Genomic DNA, 15,102 nt, shown 5'->3' on the forward strand with positions numbered 1-15,102 from the left:
TATGATCTGTGCCTGTATATACTTTAGTAACTATAATTTGTCTGTGACTTGTTAAAGGCATGGTTAGAGTTATCTGCTATAGTGTGACAGATGTCTCATAGTCTCTGAGAACGTGAGAAGTGTCAGAATGAAGTATGTGACATACTTGTGTTTATATTGTGTGTTTTATGCATGTAATCTGGGAGTCTGTGGTGGCACTTCAAAAAAAATTTATTAAACATCTATTATATGTTATATCCTGGGTTAAGCCCAGAGCAAAAATAACTTCTCTTGCCTGCCTGGCTGAGTTTGGTATAGATCTCCAGAAGGTGAGATTTTAAGCAGGGTAGAAACTAGCGACGCCAAATTTCCCTACAGAGACAGGGGGCGGTACTTGGACCAGGGGTGGAGCCCCACTCGAGGAGCTCCGCCCCTGGGCGGTACGATTTTTTTCCTTCCGGGCTGTTTTTTTCCCCTTCCACCCTGTTTTCCTCCGGACGCTTTTGAGCGACGAGCACTTCCGGGGTTTCCCGGCAACTTGGCGTGGTCGGCTCACCAAAGTCAGTTCCTGGACTCACGTGCGTCAACTAGGTTTGCTTGAGGCCCTGCCCGTCTCCGTTTCTCTGCCTCATGGCGGGGCTGACCCTGTTTGTGGGCCGCCTCCCACCCTCGGCCCGAAGCGAGCAGCTAGAGGAGCTGTTCAGTCAGGTGGGGCCGGTGAAGCAGTGCTTCGTGGTGACTGAGAAAGGTAGGGGGCGGGGCGATCGGGGACAGGGTTGGGGTTCCTGGGAGCCGGATGGGGGCGAGAACACCCTCCCAAACTTCATAATACTTTATTCTCCCCTCAGTGAAAGGACTTGGAGGTTAAATTTCTTTTCCAAACTGACTCTGCTCTGGATGAATCCATAGAGACCGTTTCTGAAACTCCAGTCAGTCCCTTGAGTTTGTGTACCTCTTTCCTTTATTATGTGCGCTCACATATAAGATTCTGTTTCATAGTAAACATAAGTAATTTTTAATCAAACATCAGTAAAACTTATTGAGAATCGATTGATTGCCAGGTGCCGTGCGTTCCATCAATCTAATTGGGTGGGACCTTAACCCTGTTACACAGGAGAGGAATCTAGGGCTTCGGAGAATTTAGGAACGTTAGCTTCAGTTTGTAGAGCTAGCAAGTAGCAGATTCAGAATTTGATCACCAGACTCAGAGCTCTTAACCAATATGTTATTCATACACCCGGCTATTTATTTCCTCAGTATTTATTGAATGCTTGCTCTGTCACTGGCACTATTGTAGGGCCTGGGAATACAGCAGTGCACAGACCCAATCCAGAAATCTGGCTCTTGTCTTCAAGATGGGGAAGACAGCCAATAAATAAGCAAAACATATAGTGATAATGGTGATAAACGTTGAGGAGAAAAATAATGAAAAATAAAAATAATTTTAAAATAAGAAAATTAGGGAGTGAGTGTCTGAATGTATGTGTGGTGTTGGTGGGGAAACTGTAGAGAGAGGGGTCGGGGAGTCCCCAGGGAAGGCCTTAGGGATTTGAGAGGGTGAACACTTATTTCTCAGCCAGAGGAGCAGCCTAGCGCAAGGATACTGAAGAGGAGTGTGAATAGTATATTGGAGGCACAGCGAGGAGACCTGGGTGACTGGAGTACAGTGAGTGAAAGAAGAGAATTACCAGATGAGATCTTGGACTTTGGCTTTGGCTCTGAGATAGGAAACTACTGGTTTTGAGCATGGAGCAGTAAACATCATCTGACTTCCCATTTTGGAAGATTCTCTCAGGCTGCTGTGTTGAGACTTGGACAGAAGCAGGGAGACCAGTTAGGCTCATGTGGTGATCATGGTGTTGGACCAGATGTTGTAGCATTGAAGGTGGTAAAAAAGTGATTAGAATATGGATGTTTTTGAAAGTAGAGGAGTCTCTTTCGTGGCTCAGCAGAAGCGAATCTGACTAGTATCCACGAGGATGCAGCTTCAATCCTGGCCTTGCTCAGTGGGTTAAGGATCTGGCGTTGCCATGACCTGTGGTGCAGATGTGGCTCGAATCTGGCATTGCTGTGGCTGTGGCATAGGCCAGCGGCTACAGCTCTGATTCGACCCCTGGCCTGGGAACCTCCATATGCCAAGGGTGCTGCCCTAAAAAAAAAAAAAGAAAAAAAGTAGAGCTAAAGAATTTGCTGATGGATCAAATGTGGGGTATGAGAAAAAGCAGTGTCAAGGAGTCAAGTTCACGTCTAACTTCAAACATTTTGGCTTGAGCTGCTAGAGATATGTACTGACTTTTGGAATGGTCCTGTATAATTCACATTCTTTTTGATGCTCATGGCATCAGTGTGAAGGAGGGTTAGCATGTTAGAATGAGGGAGAATTGTAAGGGTTTTAATTGTAGAAGTATTCCTTCCTCTTATCTAGACTGTGTCAGGGGACCATTTGAAATAGGCACCCGATGTTGCCCAGAACATACATTTAGCTTCCTTCCAAGTCATCAGGATGTCTTTGTAGATGGCTGCCACTTTGCTTTTCAGGAGAACTGGTGGAAAGTAATATCGTGTGTACCATCTCCCCACACCCGCCTGGTACCTGAGTATGTGAGTAGGCAGGCTAACAGTGTGCTAATAACCAAGCCATCCTTATCCTCTAGTTTGTTAGTAACAGACGTTAAAGTTAGGATTGTGAACAAGGCTCTGATTGCTCTACAAACCACAGCCGCTGCCTGGTTCTTTGTTATTTTAAGTATAGATATGGGTGAGTGAGAGAATGAGAGTGCTATACAGAAATGTTTCTGGAGTTCCCTCTGTGGCTCAGTGGGTTAAGAACCCAACATACTGTCTGTGAGGATTCCGGTTCGATCCCTGGCCTTGCTGAGTGGACTAAGGATCTGGCATTGACGCATGCTGCAGTGTAGGTCGCAGGTGCACCCTAGAGCCCATGTTGTGGCTGTGGTGTAGGCCTGCAGCAGCACCTCCAATTTGGCCCCTAGCCCGGAACTTCCATGTGCTACAGGTGTGGCTGTTAAAAAAAAAGAAAAAGAAAAAAATGTTTCTTAAACAGCAGAATGTTGTCTGTTAGTGGGTCTTGAGTGGGTTATGACTATAGGGGTTTTTTGTTATTAAGTGAAATAGGAGTATATTCATATGTGATAAAGGATAGGTATTCATAAAACTTTTGGGGGATTTTATGTAAAAATATGTCCTGGGTCCACTCTCAGTTACTGTGGGTTATCAAAGCAGTTTGAGAAATGCTACCCAACAGTGGTTGGTTTTATTCCAGGGAAGAACAGGCCTCTGAATGGGAATTCTCCTTTGGGTCTTTGGAACATAGGCTTCATGTAACCTTACCTATAGCTTATGTGTGTAGTCTACACTTTAACAGAAGCTCCGATTAAAAAAAAAAAAAAGAAAGAAAAAAACCAAAAACACCCTGCTTTGCTGTCCAGACAGCCAGGTGTATTAAGGGCTGCACTTGATGGAATGGGAGGGAAGGGGTGTGGGACGAGCTCTTGCCAGTAGTGGTGACTTGGACATGCCACTTAACCTCCTCTCATTTCACAGGATATTGTTAATATTCAAGTAACTGAGAGTGCTTTGTGCAGACATCAACAGTGCAAATGTTTTTGTGAGCACATGTTTTTGTTTTGTCACTGAACTCCATGTTTCAGCTGCTTTATTTTGGTTGTACTGATCAGGAAGTGTCCTGATTTTTCTTGTTCTGTTTCTTTTCTCCTTTTTTTTTTTTTTTTCCTTTTTTTGCCATCCCATGGCATATGGAGTTCCTGGGTCAGGAATCAGATCTGAGCCTCAGTTGTTACCTGCACAGCAGTTGTGACAACGCCAGATCCTTTAACCCACTGTGCCGGGCCAGGGATTGAACCTGTGTCCTGGTGCTGCAGAGACGTCTCCAACCCTGTTGCGCTATAGCAACAGCTCCTCTTGTTCTGTTTCTGAAAGGTGAGTGGGCAGGCTTTTGTGAGAAGGAGTTCCAAGAGAAAAGAAACAGATCACAGTGTACTCTTCTAGGGACAAGTGTCATCTTGAACCAGTTTATGTGGATCAGCATTCCATGCTAGAGGGCTTGTATCCTGAAGTAGGTTAGCGTGTAGTTGTGAAAGAGTGTGTGGGCTCTGTTTCTTCTCTGGGTAGTAGGCAGACTCCTTGGTTCTTCCTTTCCCTTTCCTTCCCTTCCTTTCCCTTCCTTTGCTGTACCCATGGCATCTGGAAATTCCCTGGCCAGGGGTGGAATCCAGGCTGCAGTTGTGACCTACACCACAGCTGCAGCAATGCCAGATCCTTAACCCACTGTGCTGGGCTGGGGATTGAACCCATGGCACTGCAGAGACCATGCCAGATCCTTAACCCACTGTGCCGGAGCAGGAACTCCTGACCTTTTCTTTTTTGATGCACTAAGCTACTTAAAATTTTACTACACAAAAATATTAAAGTAAAAAAAAAAAAAATAGCATACCAAAAAGGGCAAAAGTGGGCTATGTCAGTATTTGCAACTGTTTGTCTCAAATGATTCATTTGGAAAGAAGGAATGATAATATTCCCTTCTCCCAAGATGGGTGTGTTCTGATAAAATGAGATGAGAGATTTCCAGCCACTTTGGAAAGGTTGAATTTGATGTTGATTTCTAAGCTTGGTAGTAATGTCATAGTATCTGCAGCTCCTGAAGCAGTGTTTACCATTTGACGTTCTTTTGTCAGGGCCCCTGGCATTCATTGCTGATTCGTTCTGAGGAGGGGCGGCTGAATTACTTCATTGTAATTTTTGAAGCTACCATCCTTACCTTTCCTGCATTCTCTGGTGATGTTGCATTCTGTTTGACAGTGAGTTCTTCTTTGGGGTGTCATGTATATCATGGGTCCACTATGTTCTCAAGATTTTCAGAGGAGGAGGAAGAGAGGGAGCTGACAGCAAAGACACCGCATTAGAAGAGGAAGCCTGGCAATTTCTGAACGAAGTGGGGAAGGGGCCACTCATGCTAACCTTGTTTCTTTCCCTCTTGAGAATTCTGGCAGACTGATAACTGGCTGGCCTGGCTGTGTATCTGCTATATAGGGCTGTGGGCGTTTACTGGTTTAGGGATCTTTGGCTTACTGTTGTCTCCCCTGTACCCATACTGTTCCAGGGAGCAAGGCCTGTCGTGGCTTTGGCTACGTCACTTTTTCTATGCTGGAAGATGTTCAGAAGGCCCTCAAGGAGATTACCACCTTCGAAGGTCGCAAGATCAACGTGATTGTTGCCAAGAAAAAACTGAGGAACAAGTCAAAGGAAAAGGGGAAAAACGGTGAGTTTCTAGCAACTGAAGAGTTTTCCCTCAAGATTGCAGTGGAGGTGGAATGGCACTGGGGGTAATTTCTAGACTTAAAACTTCCTGAGTTTTCTTTGATGTCCAAAATCATCCAGTGTATTTTGTTACTGTTTAAGCCTTTCAGGTACTTCTAAGTCTGGAAAACCTGATGTTCCCAGGCATTGCCATTCTTAACCCTGTCGTGAATGCCACCTGTTGCTAGGAGCTTCTTCCCTGTGTGATGTTCCGAGCCTAGAGGCATACAGACTTATCCCATTGCTTGTTATTTTTTAGAAAACTCCGAGTCCCCAAAGAAGCAGCCTAAGCCTAAGAAAGCCAAAGTGGCAGATAAGAAAGCCAGATTGATTATTCGGAACCTGAGCTTTAAGGTGAGTGCCAAAGAAAACTAGCAGTGAGTGTTCTGAAGGCTGTTGGAGCCAAGGCATACTCATTGGTTGCACTCCTCATATGGTATACTTGGGCTTAAGTCCTTCTGCAACAGACCTGAGCCTTGTTAAATTCAGAAAATGGGCCTGAATAAACAAGAACTTGCTAAGGACGGAAAGCCTTCCAGCTCTTCTTAATGATTAATTTAGTAGTTCATGTTTTGCACTTATTTGCTGTGATAATCTCTCTTCTTCTTTCTTCCCTTTTGGCTTTAGTGCTCAGAAGATGACTTGAAGACAGTATTTGCTCCATTTGGAGCTGTCCTAGAAGTGAACATCCCTAGGAAGCCAGGTACTAGCAAACCTTAATTAGCTAAGATTATTTTACTTAATAGGCTTTTTCCATGTTACCTTTGAAGTAAACACCATTTGAAATAGAAATACACGATTTACATTATACTTTGTGAGCCCCTGATGAGATTATATATATATATATATATATATATATAGTATCAGGCACAGTGCTTGACAAGTTATAAAAACTCAAATAACAGTGTTTAGTTTCCTGATGGCATTTTTAGTTACATCAGAGCTACTTTAAGAAAATGAGTTACAGTTTGAGAAAATGCATTGCTCTCACCAGGCCTGAGTCATGTAACCTCCTCAGGACATCAGCTTTTGCTCTGAGCAAGGGGCTGGTCAGCTGGCAGGATTTGGGCCATTTTGCCAGTCCAGGTTGCCATAATGTCCTTCTTAGTCTGTGTCAGGTCCCCACCTGCCGCCTCTCACTTCTTTGTTATTTGCACACAGATGGAAAGATGCGTGGTTTTGCTTTTGTTCAGTTCAAAAACCTCCTAGAAGCAGGAAAGGCTCTCAGAAGCATGAACATGAAGGAGATAAAAGGTAAGTTTTCTTTACACATACAATTGACTCATGTGGTTCTGGTGTTTAGGCAAATTAGCGTGGCAACCCATTTTTTACATTTTCAAAAGGTGTTTGCCTTGTTGAGGGTCTTACTGCTAATATAGAAGCTGTTTTGGCGAAGTATATTTAGTACTTTATCTCGGGGTTAAACTTGACCCATGCCATCCCTCTCTTTTCTGTTTTTGGTAATGAATGACCTTTTAAATCCCTAATGAAAAATTGTCCCTGAAATAATCCCTGATAGATGCAGGTTGCTGTCTGGGGAATATGGGGTTTGCAAGTTCCTCTGTCTTGGTTATGATCACTGCTCAGCATCTGTGGACTTTTAACTGACTGAGATTACTCTGAGAATTGACTTACCAGGTACTGTGCCTGGTAAAGAAGGGTCTGGCTTAGAGACTGCCTAACTTATGAGTAGCATGCAGATTATTCTAGATTGTCTGTTTTGCCTTTTGCTACTAGCATAACTGGAAACTTGATCTAACTGGAAGCACTGTTCAGATTCTTCTTTTATTTATTTTTCAACTCTGTCTTATCCCGGGTGTAGTGGCTGTGTAGAAAGGCAAAACTGTGTTCATTGATAAAAAAGTTAAAGGTTAAAGAATAGGCATCTATCAGGAGTTTTATTTTAGGATCAGCATTCTCTGAATTGACAGTTTCTTTGTCTCCTTTGGTTCCTTAACTGTCTTTGATGAATAGGAAGTCACTTATAGGCGACAGGAACACTAAAGTGAAGAAAGCCTTTCTGATGCTACTCTTCTGTCTGACAGGGCGGACAGTGGCTGTGGATTGGGCTGTGGCAAAGGATAAATATAAAAATACACAGCCTGCCTCTGCCCCAGGTAAGATATGGTGCTTTGGGTAAGACGGGTTGTATGTCCTGGAATGAGTGTGAAAATAGTCCCACCTACAATGAAAGTGTAGGGGAACCTTCTCGCCAGTGAGAATATTGGGCTGGAGCACAAGATTAAAGAAAAGAATGAGTCTGAGGAGTCTGAAAAGCTCTGAGTTCCTACTAGAATTCAGAAATGAGCCCAGAACCTGTTTGTCTTTTTTTTTTTTTTTTTGGTGTGTGTGTCTTTTGTCTCTTGTCTTTTTAGGGCCACACCCGAGGCATATGGAGGTTCCCAGGCTAGGGGTCTAATCAGAGCTGTAGCCACCGGCCTGCACCACAGCCACAGCCACACCAGATCTGAGTCGCATCTGCGACCTACACCACAGCTCATGGCAACACCGGATCCTTAATCCACTGAGTGAGGCCAGGGATTGAACCTGAAACCTCATCGTTCCTAATCAGATTCGTTTCCGCTGCACCATGACAGGAACTCCCCTTTTGTTAGTCTTTCTCGTACCACCTGGTGATCTCATCCCCAAAACCAGGATATTTTGAATCTAAGCTTGCTTCTGGGCGTGGATGTGAGGAGTGGGGCCTCAGCTCATTGTCCCTTCTACTAGCTGTTCTTTCCCAGTTTTTTCGTAACAGGGAGTGATGGAGCATTAAAAATAGGGAAACTTAAAACTTGAGTTTTATCTTGAAAACAATGGCTTTTAAGCCACCAGGAGCTTAGAGAACAGAACTCCAGAGGTTATCAAGTTCAAGGCGGGCTCTAGGGTGCTCGTTGTGGTGGTGCATGAGGTTGGCTGTTTGCAGAGGCTCAGTTGCTACTTCACTCCTTCTGAGCCAGGTTAATCTTATGGCCTCTGATGAGTGGATGGCCTTTGAGGGAATCTCAGTGATGAGGGCGTTTTATTGTTTGGTTTTTGCTTTTTTTTCCTTATACTTTCTCCTGTTATGTATGTACAGTAAGAAAAATAGATGAGATTCTATAAAACCAAAGGAACTAGGAACTCGGGGGTTTTAGTCGTTCTTGTTTAAATAACCTTGTTTTGAATACTGAATGAGTTTCTCACTTTCTTTACCACCTGTGTAGGTGAGGAGAAGAGGCCAGGATCTGAAAATCAGGAATTAGGTCAAGAGAATGGCAGGGAAGAAGGAGATATGGAAGAGAAGGAGGGGGAGGAGAGTGATGACGACAGTGAGGAAGAGGAAGATGATGAAGAGGAGGAGACCAAGGGACCAAAGGTGACCAAGCCTGTGCAGATTCAGAAGAGGTAAGTGACTCAGGATGTTCTGAGACAACAAAGGAAGATTCAGCATTTTCCCGGAGAGGAAAATGCTATCTTTCCCTGCCCCCATCACTGCCCAATTGATTTGAACAGCGACGTCGACTAGGTCCCCCTCTCAGCCCAGGTCCTCAGTTCTGCTCTGTGCCATTGCAGAGCAGTCAAGAGGGCAGCGCCTGCCGAAAGCAGTGAAGAGGAGCTTTCTGATGATGACAGTGACCTGGAGGAAGGAGATAGTTTTGATGATGGAGAGGAGCTGGCTCAGAGTGATACCAGCACCGAAGAGCAAGAGGAGGAAGGTTTGGCATCTTCTTAGACACTTTTAAATTTAAGATAAGTTACTGAGAAATGTACACACGTTCAGCTCAGGCCTCTTTTTTTTTTTTAATTTTATAGCTACACATGAGGCACACGGAAGTTCCCAGGCCAGGGACTGAACCTGAGCCACAGCTGCAACGTGTGGTGCAGCTGCGCCAACACTACATCCTTTAACAACTGCACCAGGCCAGGGATCGAACACGAGTCTCTGCTATGACTCAAGCCACTGCAGTCAGATTCTTAACCCGCTGTGCATTGGCGGGAACTCCTCATGCCTCCTTTTAAATAGGATCCTAAGGTGCTCTGTCAAATACGGAATATATTCCTTTCTTATATTCCTTTCTTCTGAAGGTTTTTTGGTTTTGCTTTTAAAATGAGTTTGGGAGTTCCCGTCGTGGCGCAGTGGTTAACGAATCCGACTAGGAACCATGAGGTTGCGGGTTCGGTCCCTGCCCTTGCTCAGTGGGTTAAGGGTCCGGCGTTGCCGTGAGCTGTGGTGTAGGTCGCAGATGCGGCTCGGATCCCTCGTTAATGTGGGTCTGGTGTAGGCCGGTGGCTACAGCTCCGATTCGACCCCTAGCCTGGGAACCTCCATATGCCGCGGGAGCGGCCCAAGAAATAGCAAAAAGAAAAAAAAATGAGTTTGGTGTCGTTTTCAGGATTACAATTCTTAGGGAATTTAAAACCTATCTTAATGCTGAGGCACTGTCTCTCTCTCTCTCTCTGAATTATCCCAAGTAGAATGAATAACTGGATAAATAGGATATTGCCTCCTGACCACAAAATGGATTCTATTAAATTGTTTCTGTACTCAAATTACATTGTATTAAATGTAACAAACTCAGAAGGGGACAGATAAGAAGACACCTGTGTTTTTCCATCACTGCTGTTGACTGTAAACGCAGATTATATGGAGTAGATGTGAAAGCCCAAAGATGGTGTTTTTGCCCCTCAGTGATTAGAGGTATTATTTTAAGTGTGTCTGTATGTTAGCAAACCTCAGAACATCAGCTTAGTATATTCCACTCAGGGTCAGAGGTACTTGAATTGCTGCCACCTTCCAGGATGGAGACTGGCAACAGCAGAAAAATAATCCATTATTATAGCAACAAACTACTGAACTCAGAATTTCTGATCTAGAAAAGCGCAGTCTTTGGAGCAGTCTTCTCCACGGGGCTTAGGAGTCAGATCATCTGGGTTCAAGTCTTGGCTCTTCTATTTCTAGCCAACTGGTTCTGGTCAAGTACTTGCCTCTCGAATCCCCCTTACTTCATCTGTGACTGGACGTTAGAGCTTCTCCTCTCCTGACATTTAGGAGAGTACCCTGCAAACAGTAAGCACTGAACAGTAGTAGTTGCCTTGGTTGCTGTTGTTCTGATTTTCATGCCTCCTCTCCAACAATCTTTTTAAAAAGTGTGAGTCTCATTAAGTTAGATGCAAGATGGCTGCTGGCAAAATCTTCTGCCTTTAGTGGTCACAGGGATGGAGGCGGAGGCACTCTGAGTTCTGCTGGCCGAAATGTCGTCTTGGCATTCCACGACTCCGTTCAGTTCAGTGAAACAAGTCCCCTCCTCATACTCACTTAAAAGGAGCATTTCTTGAGCACCTACTCATGTTAAGCTCTGGGCTGAAGTGAAGGGGAAAAAATTCTTGTTCTCTAGGAGCTTTTGATCTGGCTCCACAACTTTCAGTCACAAAGAGTTGGCAAGAAAGCAAATAAGCAAAAACGCTTTTTAGAATTTTTTTTTTTTTTTTTTTTTGGCCAAGGTATATAGTGGCTTGAAGTGGCATCTCAGTTCCCAGACCAGGGATCGAACCTGGGCTGCAGTGCTGAAAGCACTGAGTCCTAACCACTAGACCACCAGGGAACTCTCAGAGGGTTTTTTGTTTTTTTTTTTTTTTTTCCTTTAATGTGGATGAACCAGTTTGGAACTGATGAATGAGCACTTTCTGGCACACAACCTTCCCATGTTGTGTGTAGATGCCCATGTTTTTGCTTTTTGGAAAGATTGGAGTACATGCTTCATGTGACAGTGATTTTTGAAACTGTCATGAGAAAAGGTGCCTTTACTGTTACTACATGCTCATGTCAGATAGCAGGTATTCAGAGTGCCCGCAGTGCTAGATGCTGGGTGAACAGGAGTACGTATGAGAAAGTAAAGCCCCACATTTCCCAGAGATCACAAGCGTAGCCTGTTTTGGCATAGGGGTTTAAATTCTGTCTCTGCTTCTTTCTTGAGGTATGACTTTGGGCCAAGTTATTGACCCTTTTTATACCTCCGTTTCTTCATCTGTTAAACAGGGCTAATAACAGCAAAGGGTTGTTGAAGATTAAATTACTTGTACTGCTAATATCAGACTTGTACTAAGATATTATCATTGTTACTGTTCTGTGCTGGAGTGGAGTATAAATGACAATTTTCAGTTGAAATGAGGATAAAGGATCTCCTGGGGCCTTTTGCAAAATTGTAGCCAAACCACATTGATACCGTTGTTAGAAGGATTGAGTGTAAACTGAGCTCGTTTATTGAGGGTGCAGGACATTACAGCCTGAGCAGTGGTCAGGGAGTGGTCCTTTAGTTTGTCTGGGTGGAGGTTTTTATTCACTTGTCAAGTCTCCCTTCTCCCTTTTCTGTAAGTCTGACATGTTGATTTGACCAAACGAGAAATCCGAGGAAATAAGCTTTTTCTGGGAGGAGAGCAGGGCATATGGAAGTTCCATCTTAGAAGCAAAGAAGCTTTTACACTGAAGGAACTGTGAGACCTTGCATTCTACAAGCAGCTGTTCTACCTTTCTTTCACTTGAAAAAACTGATCAGATTGATATATAATAATGTGAGAAAATTACAAATATAGTACAGAATGGTGCAACATAGAAAGTTAAGTTTCTCACCAGCCCTCCAGTAGTCCCCTGGAGTAACCTCTGTTCTTTCTTTTGTATCCTTCCAGAAATTTTCAATGTATGTATAAGCATACATATCTACTTTATTTTTTTTTATTTTTTTTAATTTTCCCACTGTACAGCAAGGGGGTCAGGTTATCCTTACATGTATACATTGCAACTACAGTTTTTTCCCCCACCCTTTCTTCTGTTGCAACATGAGTATCTAGACATAGTTCTCAATGCTATTCAGCAGGATCTCTTTGTAAATCTATTCTAGGTTGTGTCTGATAAGCCCAAGCTCCTGATCCCTCCCACTCCCTCCCCCTCCCATCAGGCAACCACAAGTCTCTTCTCCAAGTCCATGATTTTCTTTTCTGAGGAGATGTTCATTTGTGCTGGATATTAGATTCCAGTTATAAGTGATATCATATGGTATTTGTCTTTGTCTTTCTGGCTCATTTCACTCAGTATGAGATTCTCTAGTTCCATCCATGTTGCTGCAAATGGCATTATGTCATCCTTTTTTATGGCTGAGTAGTATTCCATTGTGTCATATCTACTTTTAAAATCACTTTGTTTCCCTTAAGCCCAGATCTTCAGCCACTTAGGGCCCCTCCCCAGAGACAACCAATGTTCTTTTGTATCCAAAGATATTTAATGCCTTTATAAGCAAAAACATGTATGTATATACACTTATATAGAATATAATGTATATATAATCATATACGAATGTATATGTGTTTTTTCCTCAAATGTTCTACAGGTTTTGTAGTTTCAGAAAGTTTACACAGTCACAATCGTGTATGGGAATCTCTTTGCCCACACTCTTACCACAATGGAGTTCAGCTGTCTTTTTTGTTTTTTGCCAATCTGCTGGTGAAAAAGAATATTTCATTTCTTGTGCTGTGTTTTTCTTTAATTATGAGTGAGTTTGAGCATCTTTTCATATATTCAGTTGCATATCCTTTTTTTTTTTTTTTTTTTTTTTTTTTTTTGTCTTTTTAGGCCTGCACCTGTGGCATATGGAAGTTCCCAGGCTAGAGGTCAAGTCGGAGCTGTAGCCGATGGCCTATGCTACAGCCACAGCAGTGCCAGATCCGAGCCTTGTCTATGACCTTCACCACAGCTCATGGCAACACTGGATCCTTAACCCACTGAATGAGGCCAGGGATCGAACCTGCATCTTCATGGATACTAGTTGGGCTCATTACTGCTGAGTCATGTCGGGAACTCCCCTTTGTTCATTTTTAATTGAAATTTTAAAGATTATGCATGATTTTATATATTTTAAAAGTTAGCCCTTTGTCATAAAATTTGCGCTAGCCTGGAGTTCCCATCGTGGCGCAGTGGTTAGCGAATCCGACTAGGAACCATGAGGCTGCGGGTTCGGTCCCTGCCCTTGCTCAGTGGGTTAAGGATCCGGCGTTGCCGTGAGCTGTGGTGTAGGTTGCAGACGCGGCTCAGATCCTGCGTGGCTGTGGCTGTGGCTGTGGCTGGCAGCTACAGCTCTGATTCGACCCCTAGCCTGGGAACCTCCATATGCCGTGGGAGCAGCCCAAGAAATGGCAAAAAGACAAAAAAAGAAAAAAAGAAAAAAATTTGCACTGGTCTATTTCAGTTTGCTGTTTTTCTTTTTTACTTTGGATATACAAGGCTCGAAGAAGAAGAAGAAGAAGAGGAAATTACCCTCTGATGTGAATGAAGGGAAAACTGTTTTTATCAGGTATGACTCTCTACCTTGAGAACTGCTGTTTGTGTTGCCTTCATAGGTTTCTCTTCTCTTCTTCCTCCCTCAGTCCCTTTCTTCTTCTTCTTTTTCTTCATTAATTCTGTTCGCTGCGCCCAAAAGTTAGATGCATCTAAGACCATTAGCACACCTGCCCTAAGAACATGCCACACAATGAGAAATGTAGGAGAATCAGAACTATACACAGAAGATAAATAGCAGGGGTCTGTACATCTTATCTGTCCTCAGAGTTTATTCTTTGTTATTGGGTTGGCATCATTTGGAACAAATTAGTTCTTCAACTGTTAGAAACATCTTGCTTCTGAGAGGGGTGATACCACTTGCCCCAAGTGATTTCTCTTCTTTATGCCTAACTTATCTTCTGAATGAGTGCCCAGAGTTAAGTAAGGCATCCCATCTATTTCCTGGAAAACTGAAGGAGGGAGATTGATTTTGCTCTGTGTTGCCATTGCTGTTTTAGTCCTACTGACTGCAGGAGGTCGAGATATTTTTGGCATAACTTCTCATCCTTTTTTGGGGGAGGGGGGATTTTTCTCATCCTTTCTTAAGTACCATTGTGCTTGGGCCATTTGGGTCTTGTTTTGAAGATGTCTATTTTATCCTCTTGTACAGTCTTTTTAGATTGTTTTTATTATGCAGTTAATGTACATTTACTGTAGGAAATTTAGGAAATAAATGAGCAAAAAAACACAAAAATTAACCTTAATCACTACTCAGGAAGCACCCATACTCATGGCTGTATTATGAATGTTTACAAAGGTGATCTTAACCTATACATGCTGTGCTGTAGTCCATTTTCTCCCTTTACAGTGTATCTCTCTGTAATCTTTTTTTTTTAAACTGTGTTATCTGGAATTTCCATTTTGTATTTGTAGAGGATTCTGTGTAACAGGAAAGGAGGAGTGTCACACTTAGAAGCTGTGACCCTATTATCAAGGATACCATTCCTTATAAAATCTTTTAACTCAAAAAGAACTTAGGGAAGTAAAAGGATGGAAGAGAGAGAGCTATCTGCATAATGAGGCAAATTGGAAGAACGAGTGTAGCTAGGATGTGTCTTATTGCAGACCATCTCTTTTATCTTGGTTAGTCCATGAGATAGAATTGTTAATAGGGTTGTTAACTGAGTATAAGAGAAGAAAAATTGTAGATATTTATTTGGGACTGTTTTTCTTACCCCTGGAAGGCTATGCACAGCTAGGAAATGAGGAATCTTTACACTGTGTTGAAATTTAGTAGAACAAAATCTCCTTCCAACATTTTTTAATCCCATCGAGAGAAATAGTAATTTTCTTTCTTCCTTTTTTTTTTTTTTTTTTTTTTGCTCTTAGCTAGTAAACTTTACCATGTTTGGTTTTGAGTTATTGTTTGAAGGATTTTCTGACTTCTGTAAAATTTTTTTTTTTTTTTGTCTTTTGTCTTTTTGTCTTTTGTTGTT

At 42.8% G+C, this 15,102-nt stretch overlaps 1 protein-coding gene and 1 non-coding gene across 2 annotated transcripts in view; one reads left to right on the forward strand and one right to left on the reverse strand.

Moving 5' to 3' along the window:
- The window catches only part of RBM28 (RNA binding motif protein 28), a 34,855-nt gene continuing 20,226 nt past the window's right edge, over nucleotides 474–15,102 (forward strand). Inside the window, exons 1-9 of the mRNA XM_021078708.1 lie at nucleotides 474–727; nucleotides 5,120–5,278; nucleotides 5,576–5,670; nucleotides 5,944–6,019; nucleotides 6,478–6,570; nucleotides 7,362–7,433; nucleotides 8,523–8,703; nucleotides 8,872–9,014; nucleotides 13,571–13,640. Of these exons, the coding sequence (XP_020934367.1) occupies nucleotides 610–727; nucleotides 5,120–5,278; nucleotides 5,576–5,670; nucleotides 5,944–6,019; nucleotides 6,478–6,570; nucleotides 7,362–7,433; nucleotides 8,523–8,703; nucleotides 8,872–9,014; nucleotides 13,571–13,640 (1,007 nt within the window). The 5' untranslated portion in view covers nucleotides 474–609. The remainder of the gene's footprint in view (nucleotides 728–5,119; nucleotides 5,279–5,575; nucleotides 5,671–5,943; nucleotides 6,020–6,477; nucleotides 6,571–7,361; nucleotides 7,434–8,522; nucleotides 8,704–8,871; nucleotides 9,015–13,570; nucleotides 13,641–15,102) is intronic.
- On the reverse strand, nucleotides 10,830–10,901 carry TRNAE-UUC. Its single transcript has one exon. It is a non-coding gene; the product is annotated as a tRNA-Glu (tRNA).

Source organism: Sus scrofa, chromosome 18, assembly GCF_000003025.6.
Source record: "Sus scrofa isolate TJ Tabasco breed Duroc chromosome 18, Sscrofa11.1, whole genome shotgun sequence".
NCBI lineage: Eukaryota > Metazoa > Chordata > Mammalia > Artiodactyla > Suidae > Sus > Sus scrofa.